This window comes from Humulus lupulus, chromosome 7 (genome assembly GCF_963169125.1).
Source record: "Humulus lupulus chromosome 7, drHumLupu1.1, whole genome shotgun sequence".
NCBI classification, from domain to species: Eukaryota; Viridiplantae; Streptophyta; class Magnoliopsida; order Rosales; family Cannabaceae; genus Humulus; species Humulus lupulus.
In genome coordinates, this window is record NC_084799.1 from 26,742,027 (window position 1) to 26,767,344 (window position 25,318).

Genomic DNA, 25,318 nt, shown 5'->3' on the forward strand with positions numbered 1-25,318 from the left:
AAAATAGAACCTAGGTTAAATGAATTGCATGCTTAATGAATTTGTTGACTAGATTAACTTGTTTCCATAGAGTGTAATGCATTTACTAGGTTAAATAGATCGCATGCTTAATGAGTTTATTGTTGGGTAAAAATGATTAATTAAGAACACTTGTCTTTAATTAATTATAATAGGGAAATTGAGATAATTGACTGCTTAAGTGTTATCTGCGGGGTTAATAGTTTAATTGAGAATAAGAAATATTATTTGTGATTGTGGATAGATTGATTGTCGAAGGTGGAGAGTAATTCTTGACTATTTCTTTATTATCATTTTATCATTAGTTATTTAATTTATGATTATTATTATTTCATTTTATGTTTTCAGTTTTTAAAACTAAAACCCTATCTAATTTCTATTTACTTTTTATTTTGAATAATAATTTGATCATAGTCCTCGTAGGTTCTACTATTATTTACCGCTATACTGAAGTAACTGGTACAAGTGATTGATAAAAGAAACATTTAAATTTGATTCGACATACGACACCCAACAAACCTCACAAGAAATAACTCTCTAAATTAATCAAGTCTTTTGGTGTATTTCTAGCCAAGTGCTCTAGTGGATAGAAATAGCGTATCTTGCAAGTGAGCATTAGACCCTTATTTATAGAGTTTTGAGACACACATTGAATTTCAAATTCCACCAACCCCTTGGCCGTTACCAATGTTTATGGAATTAAAATGAATATTTGGGAGTTACTTGAGATGTTAGAAACGTTCAAAAACTGAAAAGAGAAAATTGGGATTTGGTTGTCAGCACGCCCGACTGCGGCCAGGAACATCAGCGCCCGTAACTTCTGGTCACTGTCTCCCAGGCCGCAACCACTGTGTTGTTTTAGCCTCTCAAATTGATTTTGTAACCTCCATACACATAATGAGAGTTAAAATCATATCTCAAATAGCCATATCACATAATGGTTTTGTAAAATTCAAACTCAAATGTGTAATTCTCAATCTACACATTATTAGGTAATATTTAGGAGTTACAAATTTGTAACTAATTTGTAACTCCAAAATATATTACACTTGGACACACACATTTGTCTAATTTTTGTAACTCTCAATATTATGTTACAATGTGTGTGACAAATCACATTTCGTCTCATTATTTAATCTAACATTATATTATAAAATAACTTAACGTCTACTACAAGTTTTTTTCTTATTTTTGACTCATAAGTGGCAAGTTTTTTTCTTATTTTTGACTCATAAGTTGTAAAAGTTCAATACAATTTATCTTTTGTTCTTTAGTTACGTAAAAAATAGAGAGCTAGGAGGTACTTTATAATGGGTGAGTGTAGAAGCGAACTTGGGATTGTAAAGAAATGAGACCAAATGCTATGTCAAAATTGGATTGCCAAATCAGAGCATAGTCATCTTCTGCTGCTACAAATTCCTGATGTGGTCCAAACCGTTATTTCCCATGATTGCTATGCAAAGTTGTTATCATTTTCCTTTTCTGTTATGGACCACTAACTCAACCCTTGTAGTCATATTCTGTATAACTATAATAGATAACCTCAGTCTCAAATTGAGCTGAGATCATTCATTCACTCCAAATATATATTTCATCTGGGATATCTTACATGTACCATGAATGTATGAGAGCTTTTATCTGTTGATATGTAAACTCTTGGAGTAGCTCTCCATTATAGTGAAAAAAATATCCTTGAGAGGGGTCTCGGCTATAGACTCTTGTTTACTGGTTTTTACGTTTCCCTAAATTTGTGTCAAGCTTTGGGGTTGTATTTTACAACCATTCCTTTTTCATATGAATAACGTTTTATACCATTAAAAGTGCTCTGTTCTCGGCTCTATAATTAGCAGTGAGGTATGAAAACACTGTTAATAAAACCGCAGATTCTTCATCATCAAATTTCATAGTGCGAACAATATGTTTTGACTTGTATGCCGAGAAAAATCAAACTTAGCACATGGATTAGCCACCATAGTCGTATGAGCACAGCAGATTACATAAGGGTGCTGAGCAAAGGCATCTAAAATAAAGCTGATGGAAAGAATATGTTTCAAGTTATTACATAGAATAAGGAATCACTTCATCTTTTTCTTGTCGTGTTTGCCCAATTTTGATCGTCTCTGTTTGAACAAATGCAGGTACAGTTTCAACCAAAGGAACGGATATAAAAGTAGCAAAACCTGAAAGAGAAAAGAAAAAGAAAAAAAGAAGGAACATATATAATTATTCTCTTTGACAAACAAATCAAAGAAATATTTATGAGGTGAAGAAATGGGCCATAGCATGAAGAGAAACTATTTTGTCAATGCGAAACAAGGATGCCATAAGAGTAGACATGTGAAATATGCATGAGTAGAGAAATGAGACATATGGGCATTATCAAGAAAAGTTTAGACAAGCCAGGTATAACTCTGGCATGCAAATTCTCAAGAAACTTTCTATGTTCAGAAAATCATTCTCTTATACAAGTTATATCTCACTTCATATCCTAGAAGTAGGATTGGTAATGAAGCCAGGTCTGGCCTTGGGAAATCATATCTTATAACCAAGACCAGTACAGATGTAAATGCCAACTCTGTCTATCAACAGGTAACAATGCAAGGCAATGATGAATTGTGTCATTGTACTTTAAACAAAAATAGAGAAGCACAAACTCAGGACAATATTATTTTTAACCAAATAGAATTCACATTAAAAGATAATTACATGATAATTTCAAATCGTGTCCATGCAATCCGAGTCAAACTTTAGAAACTTTGTAAAACTGAACTAGGAGAGAATATGCATCACATTTTTTTTTTTTTGAAAAAAGCGAATATGCATCACATTGACCAATAAATGAATGATAAATGGTCTGTGTTGTGAGTTATGAACAAAAAGAGTAAACTAAAGTAAGAGATTTAGGTTAGGAAATGTGCCCTGATCCTCAAGGGAAAAGGCTCAAAACTTACTCTAACAAAAGTATAATAGCTGAAAGGAAGGCCAGAAAAGAAATCTGCGTAGAGATTCTTCTTCTTTATAAATGGAAGTGCTTCATACATAAGCCACACTGCATGGTAAGGGACCAATCATTTGATCAGAAGTAAGTAAATTGAAATTGGAGAATGTTTTAACACCATAGTCTATGTTTACAGCTTAAGATTAATTAAGTAATGGACTTACTTTCACCAGTAAACAACCCCACGGGATAAAGAACAATAAATGCAGTGTACCTAGTGAACACAAACATAAAAATATTTAGATAAACATTTGTTTCTTCCCACCACCAAAGTCTACTTTGTTTTTATAGGTCACGTTTGGTGAGTATGATAGGATAGATTGAGAATGAATAAGTTAAATCATATGCCAATAATAACTTATGAGAAAACAAATTACACACAAAGTTATAAAAAAAAAACATTCTTACCAATGAAATTATATGAAAAAGAAAAATTAAATAGGGTAAAATTATCCTAAGTTTTTCAATAGGACTAAATTATATATAGTAGATGCATTAAATTTTTTTCTTTCAATATACTCTCTAATCACCTAACCAAATGACATAATTTAAATTTACTAATCCAATTCAATCTTTTCTTATTTTCCAAACTTGACCATTAGGTGAATGTATGAGTAATGTATGAAACTAATTTTGAACCCAAAAAAAGAGACAAACCTGAGATACGTAATCCAATATGGAGAGCTTCCAATACAAGTAAAAGCATGCTGGGGATATCTGATTACCTGCATGCAGAACAAGCAGAAATAAATGAAACATTTTGTCAATAGAATGTTTATAATGTATTCACTTGCATGATGTAAAAGATTCTCAGAAGATTAATTAATAGACTCAATATATTTTCTTACAGACCTTCGTATCAGCTTTCTAGATGCAAGTTAAAAAGAAGAGACCGGAAAAAATTCACATGATGAAATTCCATAGTTGATTCACTCAAGTACATGAATCTTTTTCACACTAGTACAAGTTTTCTAATTCTATGGCAGCCTAAGCAATGTTCAACCATATATCAGTGCATTTGAAAGGTGTAATTATAAGATGGGTGTGTCAAGACAATCCTTAGTGATGTTAGAAATAGTGTGTAAATATTAGGCAATCCAGGACAACCAATAAAAAGTGAGAAACCATATAAAAAAAATTGAAAGAAGAAAAAATGATGTAGAGAAAAGAAAAGTAGAATTTCCACTATTTGTGCTATCATATGGCGGGCCCCTAACAATTTCCACCCCTTTATTGTGGAGTTTCGCAATAATTGTAACTCAAAAGTGAATATTATATGCTGGCATATAAATTCTATAACTCACCTTTCTTTTAATCAGAAAAGGGGAGAAAAAGGTTTTGACTTTAAAGGGTAGTGTTTTTTTTAAACTTATCACAAACTTTTGTGGTATTGTTGTTGTAGCAATATGATTTCGTATTGTCATCCTTCTAGAGCTTTTGTTGTTTTCATGTTTTATTGTCGTTTCATAGTCCCTGTTGTACATTTCTCTTCTACTGATGCAATTTTTCATAAACATTATCCTATGATTGATCGGTATAACAATCAAACAACTTGGGATTGTTTTACGACATAAAACTATCCTATTATTAATGTTTTTGTAAACAGATTGCTGTCATTTTCTAGCTGATGTCGTTCGCAGCTAAAAAAATTGGTCGTTTTTCGAGTTTATTCTTATTGTCGTTTATAAGTCTTCTTCGTTCCTAGAGGCGGTGGTGGCTACCAACTCAACGACATAACGTTATTTTGTGTCTGAATCTTAGGCACTACTCTTGTGCACTTTCTAAGCATTGACTTTTAATGACTTTGCAAAGAACATTGACCTACAGGCAGGTGTCGGTGTGATATGTATAAATATAAATATATATATAAATAAATAAATACATTTCACTGTGCTAGAAGACAATGTCGTTTCCATGTGTTTGTGAAGCCGAGAAATGGTGAGTTTGTCATTGTTAGTGATATTGATATTGAGGTGGACATTAACCACTACTTGATTAATGGGACATGTTTGCTTGCTTCATGAAAAAAATGATTTTTGCTTATAATCAAACATGTTTCTTTTTGTGAGAATGTTGCATGATGGAAACAAAAATTTTGCCAAAATTAATATATGACACACCTAACTGACAATAAATATTATATATTTTAAAAAAAATAATAATAAATAAATATTTCATTAAAATTATTTATTTAACCTCAATTTAAATAAATATTATATAATGTGCATTTTTTTAGATATTATAAATTTTATAATTTTTAATTCCAACCACATTACATATGGCATTTGTGTATTAATACTTAGATATTTGTATGCTATATTTAGTGTGTTTGTGTATGTGTTTTTGTTATACATATATTTAGACTCTAATTATACAGATTTGAAAATGTAATATTGATTTAACGAAAATTACCTCACTTAAGCTCCATGCAAGAAAAGTTATGAACACCGCCGGCAACTCTTGTACCTGTGTATATATATATATATTTAAAAAATATGTAGTATCAATAAAATGATTAAGCCAATTAGATTTTAATTATTTTCTAAATAGAAAAGAAAAATGGTTAAAGAGTATGAATAAGTGAGGTTAATGAACGAACCTCATCGATTTGTCGAACAATGGCCAATAGAAAGTGAGTCCTCCCTCCCCATTGCATCAAGGGAAACACCACTCCACTCGGCACCAAACCTGATTATAATCCCACTAATTTAATCTCTTTTTCTTTTTCTTATTTCATACAATAAATAATTATTATAAGAAAATTAAATAAATTAATAAATAAATAACCCACCAATGGCTCCATGAATAACTTCCAAGAAGGCTGCAGTTTGCAGCAAACCTGCAAACAAATAATAAAATAATTAAAATATATATTATGAATTTTTGACCATTTCCTTTATTTTCTCGGCATCCAAACAAAGTACAGAAAAAAAACTGACAGATTAGGTCTCCTGCTGAAGCGTATCCTCCGTGTAAGGAGCCGGTGGAGATGAAGCTGCTTAGGATTCTAAAGACAGAAATTGCCCTGTCAATTACATAAATTTTGATATTCAGCAAAATTCAAATCAAGAAGAAAAAGAAAAAGAAAAAGATAAGTGAAACCTTTACCATCCAAACGCCTGAAGAGAATTGTAACCAAAGAGATAAAGATTCGATGGCCGAGGCATCTCTAGGCGAAGGCTTTGATGATCTTTGCTTCGATGGCAGGATTGGACTTCAAAAGAGACGACTTCTGTGGGCCCTTATACCTTATTTAGATTGGGCCACGAGCCCAACGTTAAAAAAGTTATTTTTTTTTATTGTGGATTGAAAGTAAATAAATGTATATATTTTGAATTTTGTAGTTAATATTACATAAATATTTAAATATTAAAAATTATATACTAAATATTTTATTCTAAATATTTTTAATTTTTAATAAATTATTATTTTATTCTAAATATTTTAATATTATGATATATATTAATTTTTATTTTAAAGCTATTTTGATTTTGTTTTTGTTTTTTTATAAGTTGTTGAATATTGTATTATACCATAAAATACATATATTGGGTTGAAAAATAATATACTAATAAAATTTGTAAAATTATTACTAAAAATATATATATATTTTGCTAACAAAATTATATACTACTATTAAAATATATATACTATGATACAAAATTATATAATATCATTATGTATAATAAGATAAATTTAAATATCATAAAAAAAAGATATATCATACCACAAAAAACATATACACTAGTTGGAAAATAATATACCAACAACCCATAAAAAACTTAAAAAAATCAATATAACTTTAAAATAAAATCTAATTAAACAAAAATATTATACATATAGAACTATATTAAAGTCATATACTCCTAAAATAAATGCAAAAAAATGATAGAAAAGAGCAATTTATGTAATCAACAATGTAAAAGGGTAATCTCTCTACAAAATTTAAAATAAGGAGAGTAGCTTCTTGATAACATTGTTTTGTGTCATTTACTATACTTTTTATAAAAAAAATGGGATTTTTTTAAAACTACCAACTTTTATCATTTATTAACTATAAACAGCCATATTTTTTATTTTTATGACTAATACCTACATTTAGAGACAGAGCGACTAAAATATCATTAGTTACATTTTTAAGTTTGTGATTTACATTTATGAACGTGTGGTTTACATTTTTGGCGTGTAGTATGTATTTCAAAGCCAAGTGGTTTACATTTCAAATGATTGTGGTTTATATTTCAAAGCCTAAAAATAATAAAATAGGCATTGTGATTAAAAAAGTGAGTATTAATTAATAATTTTAAAATTTTGGGTAAAAATAGAAGGGGCTAACTTAATTTGGGTATTATATGTAATTTCTTCAAATGTGTTTTTTTTCCATGTTTATATTGTTTTTATAACAATTTATCATGTCAAACTACTGGTTAATATTCCGTTTGATTTGCCTTGTTGTGTCCATATTTTTTCCTTTTAATTTCTCATAATGAACTGAAAAAATATTTAATTGAAGCACCAAACTGGACCAGCTTTAGCCATTAATTATTTCTTAGCGATATTGTTATAAATTGCGGGACCAATTGTGACACTGCCAAACCATTCGACCTAAAACTTCCAATAGATTGAGTTCATCATCTTGACCTACTTCTCACGTGAGATTTATTATAAAATCAATTTTCAATTTTCAAATTTTTTTAATAGCAAATTAGCAAAACATAAAAGCAACTTATTCTCCTGATTCTGTGTCTATTCTATTGGCATGAACGGTTTATTTATTTTAATTTTGTATGCTTCAGCTTTACCAAACTTTCTTTCAATAATAATATTATTGAAATTTATATTGCCCTTGGCACTAAAGCAAATTATTCGTGGTGGGTGATGTTTGTTATCTCGGGCCTAACCCAGTATTTAGTGATGCCTAGCTGGATCAATACGTCCAAGTCAGCATTTGGTATTCCATTTTTTGTTTTTGTAATAAAGTAAACTCATCACTGAAAGGTTCTTAATATCATACATTAAAAAAAATACAAGATATAAGTACAAATCTTTATTAAAAATACAGTAGATAAACATTTCAATCATGAAGATGTTATCGAATTGGGCGGTTAACTTAATTATTATTTTGTTTGTAAAGAAAAGAATATTAATTATAGTTGGAATGTTTATTTAATAATGGGGAATTAGCCTAATTGGGCATAAGATCAGACCAATTCAACTTTCAGCAAGGTATTTTTGTTACTTTTTAAACTTCTTTCACAAATCTCTTTCCCAATTAAATCATTTTTCCTGGTCCCCTTCAAAAATAAATTAATATATATATATATATATATATATATAAAGAGAGGGAGAGAGAGAGAGATGATATTATAATTTTATTATAATATAACACTTACTCTAACACCCATACAAAGCTAAATCTATAAACATATCAAGCTAATTTATTATTTGCATGCGTAAACGACAAATATTTTATTTGAGCAGCCTTAACCAATAAGAATTTTTTTTTCCTTTACTCACAAAATACCTCAATAAAATATATATTTTTTCAAAATATTCTTATCAAGGATTAGCATATACTCTAATTATCAGTAACTTAGTGATTTAAAGAATATTCTAATACACGTATTGGTCTTATTAAATTAACCTGATTTTCTTTAAAAAAAAAAACACAACTGCTACATAATCTTCAAACAAAATTCTAATCAAACTTAAACAGATAATTAAATATGAAGATTTAAATGGTAATCATAATTAAAAGGCGTGTATCATACAATGTTACATGAAGTTCTGACATTCATAGAGACCAAACTAGTGATGGGATTTTCCTGGTGGAATTACTTCTCCTTCTCTGAACCAAAAACCCCTAAAAAAAGTACTACACTGAATACGTACACACAATAAAGCATAATGTTGATACGAAGACAGAAATTAAAGTACTTAAAACTATTATGCATATGCCACTCTGCGTTGAATCGAAGAAGAACCCAAGCTGGCAGAGTTATCAGAAAACCTAATCATAACGGACGAGAAAGAAAACCCATATAGAGGTTATAGCCCATGAGAGTTGAGGGTTGAAACGACGACGTATTGAAAGTACTAGTACAAGTACTAGTCTTGGACGGTTGGACCTTACTATTGCGACACTTCGCTTTCTTGTTCCTATTATATTAACAAATCTTAATGAATCAAATCCTAAAGATCAGCCTGTTAGAAATGCTCCTCCATAGTCGAAGCAAGCGTAATTGAATGGGTCATTTGTGGCCGTAGTAGTGGTACTAAAACCTCCCGACTTACTCACTTCTTCATCCAAATTATTTATCCAAAGCGAGTCCGAGCAGTAGTATTCATCCCACGCCGACGGAGAGGGTGCCGCCGCCGCTGTAGCCGCCGCCGCTATTAAGGGAGCAGAGCTAAGATTGTTGCAGTTATAGACACCCTCTTGGCCATAGACAGGTCCTATATCGTTCACTTCAGGCAAAGATATCTCCTTCCATATATCATCCATGGAGTAACACCCGGCGCCAGTTTGTTGCTCTTCGTGGTTTTTTGCCTCTGTTTTCATCTTTTCATCATGACCATCATCATCAGCTGAAACGACACGACCCCCGGTGTCGTAGAAGCTCTCCACTCCGGTGGTGCTGTCCGGGAACGGCAAGGATTCCACGGTCGTAATGTTCGACGAAGATGAAGACTGAGATGGAGACGACACATCAGGTGGTGGTGATGAAGATGATGATGATGTCGATGTCGATGTTGTTGTTGTTGTTGATGATCTCTTCTTCTCTTGAGCCTTTTTCCTCATATGGGTCCTCCAATAATTCTTAATCTCGTTGTCAGTGCGGCCCGGTAATTTCCGAGCAATTCTAGACCATCTGCGTTCCCATTAATACGATCATCACAACATACTATATATATATTATATACATACATACATACATAAAAACAAACATATGGTGATCATCAAAATATATGTGTATAACTAATAATAAAACTAGTTGATCAAACCTATTTCCCCATTTGGAATGAAGCTCTAAGACAAGGCGTTCCTCTTGAGGAGTCATCTTGCCACGTTTAAGGCCAGGGTGAAGGTAATTAACCCAACGTAATCTGCAACTCTTGCCTGTTCTGTTCAAACCTACAAATTTAAACATAACACACAAAAAAATATGCAGCAAAACGTGGTTAAAACTGGCTCCTTTGTATAATCCGCCATCTCCGAATAACCATACCTATTTTATTTTGTCTCCCTCCACCTTCAAACCTGAAACTTTTGCTATGAAATCCCATCTTCGATCTCCGAACAGTCCCACAAAGCAGACTAGTTTGAAGTCTTCTTGTTCTGTCCATGGACCTTTCCTGATTTCATCTTGGAGAACCATTTTTCTCCTTTTTCTTTTTCTCTCCTTTTTGGGTTTTGATTTGGGGGGGCGGGGGAACTTCTCTTGTTACGTCTCTCTTACTAAACTACGTTTCTAGTACATATGGAAGAACTAGGTGTACTCGACTAATATTTATACCACTGAGTTTGGTTATTTGATGTTACTGTTTGATGATCATAGTATAATGATTTTGAATCTTCACCATACATGTGGTGTGCGCGTGGTTTGTTTTTTCCAAGTATACTTTAAAAATAAAGGATATGAGGTCACCCACTAGCTATAAGGTAAATAATTATAATCAAAGCTGAAGGTTGATATGATGGTGTGGCTTTCAATGTGACTAGCCGTCCATGGTGTTGCTATGCACCAATGTGTCACTGTACAATTTGCATAGCTTTACTATAACAAAAAACAGATCTTCGTGTACTATTTATTTCCCATTTGTAAACAAGGACCCTTTTGTTTTATTACAATTTGTCTTTCACTCCATGACACGTGTGAGTGGGGATCCTTTCTTTGATTTCATTTAGTTGGATATGTATGAAATGTGTTCTTATTTCATAAACAATAGTAATTTTCTTTGGTATTATATGTATAAACATGAATAAGTTTTGATTAGAAAATTTTGTACTTATCACCAACCCCCTTGAAAGATAGTAGTGATATATAAATAGGATAATATAGAAAAGAATATTGCTAAGCTATATGGTTAATCAGTATATATACGTGAGAAAAACTTGAATTATATATATGGTTAGATAAAAGAGAATAAAATTTGTGGAAGTGACCACAGGACATTCTTCTCTGTCTCTCCTCTCCATCATCCGATGGCTTGGGAATGGGAAATGTTGATTGTGCCCCTTGACTTTACTAAAGGCCAGAAAATGAAGCCATGAAAAAGGTAAAGCATTAAGCATATGAGGACAAAACTTAAAAAGCAAAGAGAATAGTAAGAAACTGTATAGCTAGGTTCCATGTAGTGACCCCTCTTCTGTTCTTATCTTCTTATAGAAATATGGAATATGACTATGAGATATTATATACCATTGTAAAAAGCTAATTTGTTTGACCATAATTAATAACTACTAAACTACCCTCTACTTATTAATTCCACTCTTATTCGAGGGACGGCTATAACTTGGTTATGGTAGTATTAATCTCAGATAAGGGACAGTGTTTATGGCTACTTTAATGTTTGTTTAGTTATATATATATATATATATATATATATATATTATATTGAAAGAATTTTTATGGTTATGTCTCGTAAAAGTTACATTTTATGTATGTTTTTTTATGCTGACACTATACAGAAAATTTCTTTAACTGGCTTTTTTAATAGAGATTTAACAGCTAACATTATTATATAAATATACTAATTTATATTATCTTAAGCGTAAAAGTGTTGGGGTCATACATATATTCCTTTTTTTTTCAAATTATTACTTGGAATAAGGTGATAATGTGATGTAAATGAAACATTCTTTTACAATTAAGCTAGTTTATTCATGCATCTCTATATGCAAGCCAACTTATTTATTATTATTTTAATGATTGAAAATTCATCAAACTAAATTCCATAAAGTGGTACAAACTGTGAAAAAGAAAGTGATTTCATAATAATAAGAAAAAATTTAATACTGTAGAAAAAAATACTACAAAAATAAAGTGTGTAATCTTTAATATCATGAATAGTAAATTTATCATTCAAGCAGACCACATCAGTGTGTATTTTAAAATGCATGCTAGATCAGTGTATTTTTTTTGTACAAAAAAATATGTATGAGTAGCATTACTCAATTCCTAAAGGGAAATTTTAATATGTAGGCTTGATAAAAGTTATAATTACAAATAAATACTAGGTATATTAAAATTTTCAAAATAATGCTAATTTTTTGTACATTACCCAAAATGCCCTTTTCACTTCTTCCTCATTCTCATTTCTCTCTTCTCTCTTCACTCTTCTCTCTTCCCTCTCTCTCTCTCTCTCTTATTTCACTCTCTCTCACCTCACAACACCACCACCACACTAAATATTATATTTCGAACAGATTTGGACATGATTTTTGGGTTTTTTTTGCGATTTTTTTCAGATCTGAAACTCTGAAATCTGTAAAAAATCGACACTGCTCGATGGTGGTTCGATGGTGCTCGATGCCAGCTCGATGAGACCTTCAAAATCATGATTTTTCATGAAAAAATGACTTAGCTCGATGGTGGTTCGATAGTAGTTCGATAGTGGCTCGATGGTGCTCGATGAGACCTTCAAAATCATGATTTTTCATGAAAAAATGACTTAGCTCGATGGTGGTTCGATGATAGCTCGATAGTGGTTCGATAGTGCTCGATGGTGCTCGATGCAATTCTTGTAAGAGACATAATTTTTCACTCGGGTGTCCGTTTGGGGTGATTTTTTTTTTGATTTTGGGTATTTTTTCAAGATCTACATGTTTGACATGTTAATATGCACATTTTGGAAGTGTAGCACTTGTAAAAAATAGAAAAGTGCAAACATACCTCATGTTTAAGACATCTTTTGGTATATTTTTAAGTTTTAAACTTCCCAAATGTGCATATTAGCATGTCAAACGTGTAGATCTTGAAAAAATACCCAAAATCAAAAAAAAAATCACCCCAAACGGACACCCGAGTGAAAAATTATGTCTCTTACAAAAATTGCATTGAGCACCATCGAGTCATTATCGAGCTACCATCGAACCACCATCGAGCTAAGTCATTTTTTCATGAAAATCTTGATCTTGAAGGCCCCAGCGAATGGTGGCTCGATGGTGCTCGATGCCAGCTCGATGAGACCTTCAAAATCATGATTTTTCATGAAAAAATGACTTAGCTCGATGATGGTTCGATGGTAGCTCGATAGTGCTCGATGCAATTCTTGTAAGAGACATAATTTTTCACTCGGGTATCCGTTTGGGGTGATTTTTTTTTTGATTTTGGGTATTTTTTCAAGATCTACACGTTTGACATGTTAATATGCACATTTAGGAAGTTTAAAACATAAAAATATACCAAAAGATGTCTTAACCATGAGGTATGTTTGCACTTTTGTATTTTTTACAAGTGTTACACTTCACAAATGTGCATATTAACATGTCAAATGTGTAGATCTTGAAAAAATACCCAAAATCAAGAAAAAAATCACCCCAAACGGACACCCGAGTGAAAAATTATGTCTCTTACAAGAATTGCATCGAGCACCATCGAGCACTATCGAACCACTATCGAGCTACCATCGAACCACCATCGAGCTAAGTCATTTTTTCATGAAAAATCATGATTTTGAAGGTCTCATCGAGCTGGCATCGAGCACCATCGAGCCACTATCGAACTACTATCGAACCACCATCGAGCAAAGTCATTTTTTCATGAAAAATCATGATTTTGAAGGTCTCATCGAGCTGGCATCGAGCACCATCGAACCACCATCGAGCAATGTCGATTTTTTGCAGATTTCAGAGTTTCAGATCTGAAAAAAATCGCAAAAAAAACCCAAAAATCATGTCCAAATCTGTTCGAAATATAATATTTAGTGTGGTGGTGGTGTTGTGAGGTGAGAGAGAGTGAAATAAGAGAGAAAAAGAGGGAAGAGAGAAGAGAGAAGAGGGAAGAGAGAAATGAGAATGAGGAAGAAGTGAAAAGGGCATTTTGGGTAATGTGCAAAAAATTAGCATTATTTTGAAAATTTTAATATGCCTAGTATTTATTTGTAATTATAATTTTTATCAAGCATACATATTAAAATTTCCCTTCCTAAAATAATAACTAATAAAAAATATATAAACCTTCATATAAATTTAGAAACGAAGCTAAATATGAAGTTGGGAGAGCAGTAGTTCTTCCTCGATTTTTTCTTTATCCTTCATATGTTTTTTATATTGGTTAAACAAAAAATTATCTATATTCTAAATTTTTTTTTGAGACCCTCTTAACAAATTAAAATATATATATATATATTATTAGCTCCCAACGTTGTATTATCATAGCACCCAAATAAATTGAACTACCGTTCTCTCATCAATCCACCCAAATAAAGTAACAAATTTATTAATTTTGTAGCATTTAAGTACTCAAGTTATTTTTTTAGCGGCGAAAGTATTTTCTGTTCATGTTTTGGTGCAGTTTAGTACAACTGTCAATTTTCACAGTTAAGTTCGATTGTAACACATAAGCGAAAATTCTCAATTAAATGGATATTTGCGGCGAATGTATCAAATTTAAGAGATATTTGTGGCAAAAGTACCAAATTTAAGAGATATTTGTGGCAAAAGTACCAAATTTAAGAGATACTTGCGACAAAAGTACCCAAGTTATAAGTAAATTTCACGTCATGGTATCGGACTTAACGGTGAAACAAACAAATGCAATAAACTACACCAAAACATGAACGGAATGTATTTTCGCCACAAAAAAAATAACTTAAGTACTACAAACATAATAATTTAGGTACCTTCGCCGCAAAAATCTCTTATACGACAATAAAAAAAAAGTTAAATTAATTTAAAATAAGAAAAGCCAATAAAAATTCATTTAAAAAAAACCCAATAAAATATATTAAAGGAGGTGATCTTAGCCTAACTTAAGTTATTCCACATCTCTCCTCATTAAAAGGATGTCAAGGGTTCAAATGCAATTTTTCAAAATATATTTTATCAAATCATGTTTAATTAATTAACAATACATACTCATCAAATGCATATTGCATTAACTTCCTATAAAGAGTTTTCATTATGATCGATTTACATGTATTTTTGGTATAGATCCTTATTCTTTTTTTTTTTATGAATAAGAATCAATGCATTACTCAAAAGCCAAATTACAACCAACCAATACAAAACCAACCAAACCAGCCACAAAACAACTAATTAGTACTAAGCTTAGCAACCCAATCTCTATCTATGGATTTAGCCTTTTTTGGCATTACAAGAGTGAACCTAACCTGAAGCTCCCTAATTACTCTTTGCATAATAAAGAGTAAAGTGCTCACGCGTTCTAGAAGTAATGACCAAAAAATAACTTACACGTATGTAGTTTATCCCATTTGACAACTTTCTAACAATATATTTTCTCAAGATAAGATCAAGTATGTAAAATATAAAATAAAATAACTTAGGGACATTACTTTTGTCTTAACCATAAGGGTATTTTTTAATTTTGGTTCTAAGGGAAATTATAACCAATTTTTTTTTATGACAGCGTACATAATAGTTATAATAGACATTCCACTAAATCTCGGGAAGTTTTAAATAATTTACAGTTATGAAATCAGAGTTCAAATAATTTTTTTTCCACTCGTATAAAATATATTAGACACGCGTGCAACTGACTGTTTGAACTCTGATTTTGACACCGTAAATTATTCAGAATTTTCTGAAAATTGGTGGGATGCATGTTATAACTATAATGTACTCCATCGAGCAAAACAAATTTGATTATAATTTCTCTGTGTGCCAAAAATATAAAATACTCCTACAGTAGAGGAAAAAGTGATGCCCCTGCCTAAGAAAATTCATATCTCTTCTATATAAAAAGTGTGTAGATAACGAAAATTATTAGTTTTAAATGTTTTTTGTTAACTTTAACGGAATATTCTTTTATAGCGAACTAAAATAGATACCTATTAATTATATTAGTATAAATTTAAATTCAAAATTTATAAAATATCATTATTATAATTATATATAATACAAAACTAGATATTTAATAATTCTATTAATATAAATTTAAATGTTATAAAATATTATTAAGATAATAATATAATATTATATATATAATATAATCCTAATTTTTTTACTAATTATATTAATATAAATTCAAATATTATAAAAAAATTAATATTTAATATTAGACTATATATATAATAATTATATTAATATAAATTTAAATTCAATAGTTATAAAATATTATTATTATAATAATATATAATACAAGAATAGATATTTAATAATTATATTAATATAAATTTAAATGTTATAAAATATTATAATAATATATATTCCTAATTTCTTACTAATTATATTAATATGAATTCAAATATTATAAATTATTATTATTATAATTATAATATTTAATACAAGAATAGATATGTAATACTTATATTGATATAAATTTAAATATTATAAAATATCATTATAAATAATATATAATACATAATCTTAATTCTTATTAAAAAAAATGATCATGTATGTTTACAAAAGATTATCATATTATTTATATATAAATTATAAATAATATTTTGCTTTAATTTTTCATTTAATATATTTATGTCATTATTTTATATATAATATTATTTATTTATTTGAAATTTATATGATAATGATACAAATTTAATAAATATAATTGAAATTTTTTATAAATAAAACTAATCAAACAACATTTATTGCACGTTGTCTATATCTAATATATCTCTTCTATATAAAAAAAGTATGTAGATAACAGAAATTCATTATTTTAACGGTTTGTTTTGTTAACTTTAACATAATATTCTAAATATTTAACAAAATATACATTTAAAACTAATTTAAAAATAGATATTTATCAATTACATTAATAGAAATTAATATATTATAAAATATCATTAATATAATAATATTTAATATAGACTACATATATAATAATTATATTAATATAAATTCAAATTCAAATTTGTTGACCGCATTTTTGGCCAACGACGTGTAGACGTCAAAACGACAAAAAACCTTCAAGAGAAATATACGACATAGACAATTTTTATAGTGGTCCAGCCCCAATGTGTTGGTAATAGCCTAGTCCACTTAGAGTTATTGTTATACCCAAAAATTGGAGAATGCATCCTAGGAGGCTAAGGAGAATGCATCTAGGAGAGTGCCTCCTAGGAGGGCTAAGAGGGTGGTCCTAGGAGACCCCAAGGAGGGTGTGGTCCTAGGAGACCCCAAGGGTGTGTAGGAGGTAAGCCTCCCAAGGTTTTCTAAGTGTTGGCTCGAACGTGCCCAAGGTAAATAGCTAAGGAGGAGGAGTCTCATGCAAGAGAATGGAGACTTAGACTTTCATAAGGAAAGTCTATACAATGTTCGATCGGACATGTTTGGGAGATGCTAAAGGAGGTTGCCTCAATGTTGTCCAAGGTGGGGTTCCCTCAATGTTGTCCAAGGTGAGGTTCCCTCAATGTTGTCAAAGGTGAGGTTCCCTCAATGTTGTCCAAGGTGAGGTTCCCTCAATGTTGTCCAAGGTGAGGTTGCCTCAATGTCGTTCAAGGTGAGGTGCCAAGGAAGTTGCCTCGAACCACCTTGGTCCGAGGAGAAGCCAAGGAGATTGGTTCAAGGAGGAACATGGCATGCTAGAGGAGAGTACATGTTCGAGGAGAACCATGCACGTTCAACCCACCCAAAGCATGTCCTACCACCATGCATATCCTACCACCATGCATGTTTAACCAGCACTTGCATGGGTAGTGAGTAGGAGGTGGACCAACTAGCTAGAGGAGACTAAGTCAGACACAACTTCAACAACATGCGCGGGAATCTCTCATTCTTCCCACAAATGGGGAATTTGTTACATTTTGAATTTTGAATGTTTATTTGTAATATAAATGTAATAAATATAGTAAAATATCCCTATTATAAGGGGATATCAGTTGAGGATCCCATCTCTATAAATAGAGAGCTTATGAGATGAGAGAGAGGTCCCTTCTGATTATTCTTTCTAGAGAGATAAAATTGGGTCTGTCTATTCTAGAGAGAGAAAGTGCTGAAATTAGAGAGAATTCTTGTATTTTCACAATTTATACTGAAGAAACTCAGTTGGCATAGTCCATCTGATCTTGAGTATAGATTTATAAATCACAACTCTAAGTGGATTAGGCTATTACCGACAATCGGGGCTGAACCACTATAAAAATTCTGTGTTATTTACTTTTCTTGTTTATACCGTCTGTTGTCGTTTACATTCTCTTGAAGGTTCGTCGTATTTGACGTTCTCACGTCGTTGGCTAAAAACGCAGTCAACAGTTATGATTATAGATTTACACTCAAAATCAGATGAACCTGAGTCAACTGAATTTCTTTAGTGCAAATGAAATGAATACAATATTTCTCCAGATACAAATATTCTCCCAGAAAATTAGAATCGAATTCTCTTTATGATGCCATGAGCCTTATATTTATAGGCTCAGGATCGTACAAATGAAGTCCCCCATAATTGGGATATTTTGTTATTCTCACTATATTTAATTAATAACAATATTCAAAATACAACAATACACTACTTTTGTGGGATAATCTGAGAGATTTCCGCGCAGGTATGACCGATTCTTGTTGAAACCGTTACTGGGATCATTTGCGTAGTACTGTTCTGTCTAGTCGGTCCACATCACACTCAGGAGGAGAACTGAAGGGCCAAAATTTCTCACTGGTCGGCCAAGATAAGTGACTAGTCGAACAAGGACATAACTGGTCGGACAAGCACCTGACTGAGCGGACGCACATGTCTGGTCGCCTGAGGACATGACTGGTCGGACAAGCACCTGACTGGGCGGACAAGCACATGTCTGGTCAGCCAAGGACATGACTGGTCGGCCAAGGGCAATTGACTGGTCGGACAAGCACTTGATAGGGCGGACAAGCACATGTCTGGTCGGCCAAGGACATGACTGTTCGGTCATGCACATGACTGGTTGGCCAAGGGCAATTGACTGGTCAGTCAAAAATCCTTATCAGTCTGACAGAATCTCTACCAGGTCGGTCAAATCACTTTATCACAACTCCGAAGAGCCAATATATTTATTGACTAGTAATGTGTCGTTCACGGACCATGTATTGTCACTTGTCACTTCTGATTGCCACGTCATCGAACTCCAATTTTTTGGATAACAAAATTCAAGAATTAGAAAATATCATTATTATAATAATATATAATATAAGACTAGATATCTAATATTTATATTAATATAAATTTAAATGTTAGAAAATATTATTATGATAATAATATATAATCCTAAACTTTTACTAATTATATTAATATAAATTCAAACATTTTAACATATTATTATTATAATAATAATAAATACAAGACTAGATATTTAATACTTATATCAATATAAATTTAAAATAATATAAAATATCATTATATAATACATAATACATAATCTTAAGTTTTATTAAAAAATTATCATTTATATTTAAAAAAGTTATCACATTATATTTATTTAAAAAAAATTATAAATAGTATTTTAGTTTAATTTTTTATTTAATATGTTTATGTTATTTTTTATCTATAATATTATTTATTTATTTAAAATTTATATTATAATGATATAAATTTAATAAAATATAATTAATAAATTTTATAAATAAAACTAAACAAATGTTTATTGTAAATTACTTTTACCTAGGTTATATGTATATATATGTACTTTTAATATTACTCTATTCTTTAATATATATATATATATATATAGATATTTATGCAATTGACATTACTTTATTATTAGGCTTTATGGCAAATTGTTTTCATCTTTCCCACACTATAGTTAGGCAGGCTTGCTACTTGTTTGAGGCCTTTCATGTTTTCTTATTAGTTTTTATTATATTTATAACTGCTTTACATCTCGTCTATACTTTGAACCTAGCTATTTTTTATTTTATTTTATTTGCCTTTTCCCCCTTTTTTTCTTCCTCAAAAATACGAAAGAGAAGTGAGTTCGTTTTTTTTAATGAAAAAAAAAAAGAAGAGAGAATTTTTATAACAAACACTTTCAAATACATGAACTCTACCTGCCCCGGTTTCCTCCTCCACCAAATATATATATATATATATATATATAGGAATTTATATGTTATTATTGATTGAATCAACCTAAACAAATAAGATTGTTGATTTATGCACAGGTACAGGGTTCAAACATAGCATAGGCCATATAGGTATAGCATATAGGAGAGATAGAACCATAATATACTATTACTGAATAAATCTAATCCTTTGTTCTGTACACAATTCAAATATACATATTTTATGTGTGGAAAAAAAAAGTAGCCCTATAAATATAGAGTTTATATATATATTTAATAGGGAAATTTGAGTTTTTATGTTTAATGAATGGTACTAATTCAAAAAAATGTCAGGTTTTATCATTTCAAAATAATGCCAATTCTTTTTAGCATACCCAAAATACTCCTGACACAACTCCTTCCCAATTTTTATTGCTCCTTTCTCTCTCTCACTCTCTCGGTTCATCCCCCCCCCCCCCCCCCCGACTCACCAAACACCAGCCAAAAACGCCCTCACCGTCGAAGTCGTCGAAGCCTCCATTTCTCCCTCTCGTCGGCCCTCTCGTCCCTTGTCTCTCAATCTCACATAAAAAACCCACGAGCAATTCCCCATCATCACAGCTCGTCCCTCTCTCTCGACTCTCAAACTATATCAAAACCCATGTTTGATAGGGGTTCGAGTTTCTCCCTCTCCACAAGCTCATATCGTCCCTCTCGTTTAACATTACAAAAGTAACCTCTTATTTTTTTATTTCATTTAATTTGTGTGTGTAGTGTTAGATTTTAGGATTGTTTGTGTGTTTGTGTCTGGTTTTGGGTTTGAATCTGGTTGGTTAATGTATTGATTTGTGTGGGTATGTTGAGAGTGAAGTCTGGGTATTTTTGTGGTTCTGGTAAGGTTGCTCGATGGTGGTTCGATGAGGTTTCGATGGTAGTTCGATGCATGCTCGATAAGCTCGGTAGGTTAAGCCGTTAAGGGTTCCAGGTTTAGGCCTGATAGGGTTCAATGCATGCTCGATTGGGTTTGATAGGTTAGATCATTTAGGGTTCAAGGTTTATGCTTTTGTGGGTTTGATGTTCGATGGGGGTTCAATGCATGCTCGATTGGGTTCCATAGGGTAGGCCCATTAGGGGTTCCAAGTTTAAGATTGAGGGATTCGATGCATGCTCGATAGGTTGGGTATTCTGTTGGGTTTGATGGTGTTCGATGCATGCTCAAGGTTGGTTCGATAGGGTGGGCCTTAGGGGTTCCAGGAGTAGGTTCGATGGTGATTCGATGCATGCTCGAGGTTGGTTATATATGGTGGGGCTTAGGGGTTCCTGGTGCATGGTCGGTAGAGTTCGATGCTTTCTCAATATAGGCTCGATCAGGTAGGCATTTAGGGGGGTTCGATGCATACTCGATGGGTCTTCGATGGGGGTGTTGTCTAGGTTCGATAGGGTAGGCCATCTGGAGTACAAGATAATATTGTAGTGGTTCGATGCAAGCTCGATAGTGGTTTGATGGATATTATAGGCTGGTTCGATGGGATACTTTTTTATGGAAATGTCCAATTTTCCGGTTCGATGGGTACTCAATAGGGGTTCGATGGTTGCATTTATGTTTATTGATGGATTTTTCATGTGATTCTGTTTAACTGTATTATATATATTTTTTTCGTAGATGCTGGAGTTTCTTTTTCCCTTGACAGCTCACTTTCCCGATCGAGTCACACACAAGAGTAATGGTTACTTTAAAACAACCAAGGACAAGTTTGAGAAGCTCATGTTGATAGAAAGGGTAAAGGAATCCCCTTTCAAATAGTTTTTCATGGGTGAGAAGTTGGACTAATCTGCATCTCTCATACATCAATTAATGTTGCGCAAGATCCAGTGCAACAAAGAGGATGAGATGCATTTCTATTTGGGATCTAGACCATGTAGATTTGGAAGAGGCGAGTTTGCTCTGGTTACAAGGTTGAACTTTAGTGCTGGATCATCTGAAACTGATTTGAAGAATCACCTGACTAGTGAACGCTTAATCAAGGAGTACTTTAATGATGAAGAAACAGTGAAGATAATGCATTTAGAGGCTGCTTTAAAAAATTGCACTGTAGTTGAAGATGCTTACGAGTTGGGCCTATGTTTCTTTGTTGAGGGGGTTTTACTTGCAGGAGAGGGCAAGTTACATGTCTGGATATATTCGCTGAGGATGGTGGAGGACATTGAGTACATCTTTACTTACCCAAGGGGGAATGTGTCTTTTAACAACCTTATGGATGTATGTCAAAAAGACATGCATTATCAGAAGAAGAACTATGAGAAGAAAAAGGAAGTTAAGGGGAAACAAAAAGAAGCAAAATACAGTTTGTATGGTTATGTCCCTGCATTGCAGTATTGGGCATACGTGGCCATCCATCAATTTGCACGTGGGTATGGTATTAACCATGGAAACCGGTTTCCGAGGATGCTCAGTTGGTCGAGCAATAAGGAGTGTCCTATTTTGAAGGTCGACCTTGCACTGATGTTCAAGAAGACGAGTGTAAGTTCTTCTATATTATGTAAAAAATACATTATTCTTTGGTGGTTTCAAACTAACTTAATGCTTTGTGTTTGATACAGTTGCTTGTGTTGTCTATGTTGAAGCCCCGGCCTTCGGAGATAGATTATTATATCGCTCTAACTGAGGGTGATTCTCCCTTGTATCCTAGCTTGGGCCAAGAAGAAGAGGATGAAACTCCCACTATTTGAGAAGGTGGCGAAGATAGCTGCTGAGGTTGCGAAGGCAACCAATATTTGTATTGATGCTGGCCCTGATGATGAGGATACCCCAGTCCCCATCGGCCCCACACCCTCCGACCCAGCCCCATCAGGCCCCAACTCCTTATTAACCTAATTTATGAGAGGTGTTGGAAATGTTGGAGCGAGTCGAGAGTCGTCAGGATACCAACCTACATAACTAGGCAGTCGTCATGGATTTTGTCAATAAGATCTTGACATTTGTACAAGATCTTCGGAAAGACACGACGGAGAATGATTTTGATTCCGACTCACTTGACCTACCAGATGATTATATGCCATACATGACATAGGCACTCCTTCGCCGATTGTACTCACAACAGATCCTGAGACCCCAGGTGTTGCGATTATAGAACCCGGGGATGTTGCCGGGGTAGACTTTGAATTGGCCAAGAGGAAAAGATGCAAACCTAAAAAATCTGAAGGCTGCACTGACCCAACCAGAAAGAAACCTCGTGTGGATGCAATCGATGACGTGCCATTAGTCCTCGACCCTCTGAAGAAACCACTTGCTAGACAATACAAGACGGTCGGCAAGTGGTTGCTTGGTGATATTCCAAACAAGACGAAGAGGGACGTCCAAACCGGGATGCATGGTCCGAGTTGGTTTCTGACACCGAAGACACCACAGTTTTGGCTCGATGATGGGGTAAGTAATTTTTTTAATATCTTTTATCTTGTTTGTATCTCCAAGATTTGCATGTGGGTTGAATAGGGTTTGATGTTGGTTCGATGGGTACTTGGCAGGGGTTGAAATGGGTCTGTTGTCAGGTTCAATGTGGGTTCAATATTCGTTCGATAGAGTTTGATGGTGTGTTCGAAGGGTAGAGGTAGATGTTGTGGTTCTAGTAGCTTCAATTTGGGTTCGATAGGGCTCGATGGTGTGTTCGATAGGTAGAGGTAGATGCTGTGGTTGTAGGGAGTCGATAGGGTTTGATGGGTAGAATCAGATGTTGTGGTTGTAGGGGTTCGATAAGGTTCGATGGTGTGTTCAATGGTTAGAGCCAGATGTTGTAGTTGTAGGGGTTCGATAGGGGTCGATGGGTAGAGGCAGAGGTTGTGGTTGTAGGGGTTCTATAAGGGTTCGATTTGGGTTCGATGGGGGGTTTGATTGGGATGGTTTTAACAATTTCTTTCCTATTAATTTTGCAGCATATTGATGTGGCCGAGCATATGCTACGTAGGCATCGCCAGTTCTATCCTGAGGCATATCGACAAGATGCCGTTGTGATAAATATTTTGTTCTCACAAGAGGTACCGACCCATTATGACACATATCAGAATGCCAAGGAAGAGGATACAAAAATGTTTTTGTGGGATTCAGATGTGCTGTCAATGATTACGGGCATTGACAATCAATTTTTGGCGTCGTGGAAGGGGATAGACACTGTATATTGGTGCCAGAACTACCTTCAAGCGCATTGGTTTGCAGTTGAAGCATCCATTTCTACTTGGACTCTGAATGTTTATGATTCATACGTGATGGTGATAAGTGACAAACAACTGCAATCCTTTATGAAGTCATGGTCTACTTTGTTCCCATTGCTGTTATTACAGGCACATCTTTTTAAGGACGACCATCGGTTGACGATTCCACCTGGAGCTAAAAGATGCAAATAGTTCAACGTGAACCGCACGTCAGTTGATTCAGTACCCCAAACCAAAGTCAGGTAATCAAAATTCTTGGTTTAAGTTATCTTAATTTGGGTTCGATAGGGTTATGATAGAGGTTTGATAGGGGTACGATGGGGGGTTCAACGTATGTTCGATAGGGGTTCGATGGGTTGATTTGCACCTTGTTATTATTCAAGTTTTTTAAATTAAATTTTATGTTGATTTTGTTACTAATGCAGTTTATGCTTCGTTCATAGTGGAGATTGTGGTGTGTACGCTATCAAGCACATCGATCACTTATTGGGTAGGCTACCCCTTCACACAATCTGTGATGACAACATGGAGTTGTTCAAAAAAAAATGGACAGTTAACTTATGGTATTAGAATGTTAAGCATTGAACATTCTCTTCTTGTTATATTCTTTGCATAAAATTTAAGTTATTAAAAAAATTGTGTATCAAGCTTACATGGAGAAGCATCGAACATACATCGAACATGCATCAGTGAAATCTTTAAATTAAGGATTAAAAAATGTACTATGTATTACATTCTTACTATATTTGACCATCTTTAAATTAAGGATAAAATCTGTATTACGAAATAATTTAACAAATAATATGTACTTCGTATTTTGTGAAATCATGATATATAAATATGGGGTTAGTAAAAAAAATTAATACAATTGCCTACGTATTATAAGGAGGATATTATATATATCTCTTCTATATATAAAGTCTATATATAAAGTGGGTAGATAATGAATTTTTTTT

At 32.7% G+C, this 25,318-nt stretch overlaps 3 protein-coding genes across 3 annotated transcripts; 1 reads left to right on the plus strand and 2 right to left on the minus strand.

Moving 5' to 3' along the window:
• Window positions 1-1,886: 1,886 nt before the first annotated feature.
• On the minus strand, window positions 1,887-6,268 carry LOC133791017 (uncharacterized). Its single transcript, XM_062228898.1, has 9 exons — window positions 6,125-6,268; window positions 5,956-6,041; window positions 5,808-5,855; window positions 5,616-5,704; window positions 5,429-5,482; window positions 3,674-3,741; window positions 3,181-3,230; window positions 2,970-3,067; window positions 1,887-2,198 (listed from the first exon to the last, which is right to left on the minus strand). Exons 1-9 carry the CDS (start codon window positions 6,181-6,183, stop codon window positions 2,094-2,096), a joined length of 657 nt encoding a protein of 218 aa, XP_062084882.1. The 5' UTR covers window positions 6,184-6,268; the 3' UTR covers window positions 1,887-2,093.
• A 2,475-nt stretch (window positions 6,269-8,743) lies between these two features.
• On the minus strand, window positions 8,744-10,495 carry LOC133791016 (transcription factor MYB59). The gene is made up of 3 exons (XM_062228897.1): window positions 10,246-10,495; window positions 10,022-10,151; window positions 8,744-9,888 (listed from the first exon to the last, which is right to left on the minus strand). The coding sequence occupies exons 1-3, from the start codon at window positions 10,361-10,363 to the stop codon at window positions 9,216-9,218; spliced, it is 921 nt and encodes a 306-aa protein (XP_062084881.1). The 5' UTR covers window positions 10,364-10,495; the 3' UTR covers window positions 8,744-9,215.
• Window positions 10,496-22,969: 12,474 nt separating this feature from the next.
• On the plus strand, window positions 22,970-24,598 carry LOC133789516 (uncharacterized). The gene is made up of 2 exons (XM_062227349.1): window positions 22,970-23,583; window positions 24,087-24,598. Exons 1-2 carry the CDS (start codon window positions 23,524-23,526, stop codon window positions 24,552-24,554), a joined length of 528 nt encoding a protein of 175 aa, XP_062083333.1. The 5' UTR covers window positions 22,970-23,523; the 3' UTR covers window positions 24,555-24,598.
• Window positions 24,599-25,318: the final 720 nt, after the last annotated feature.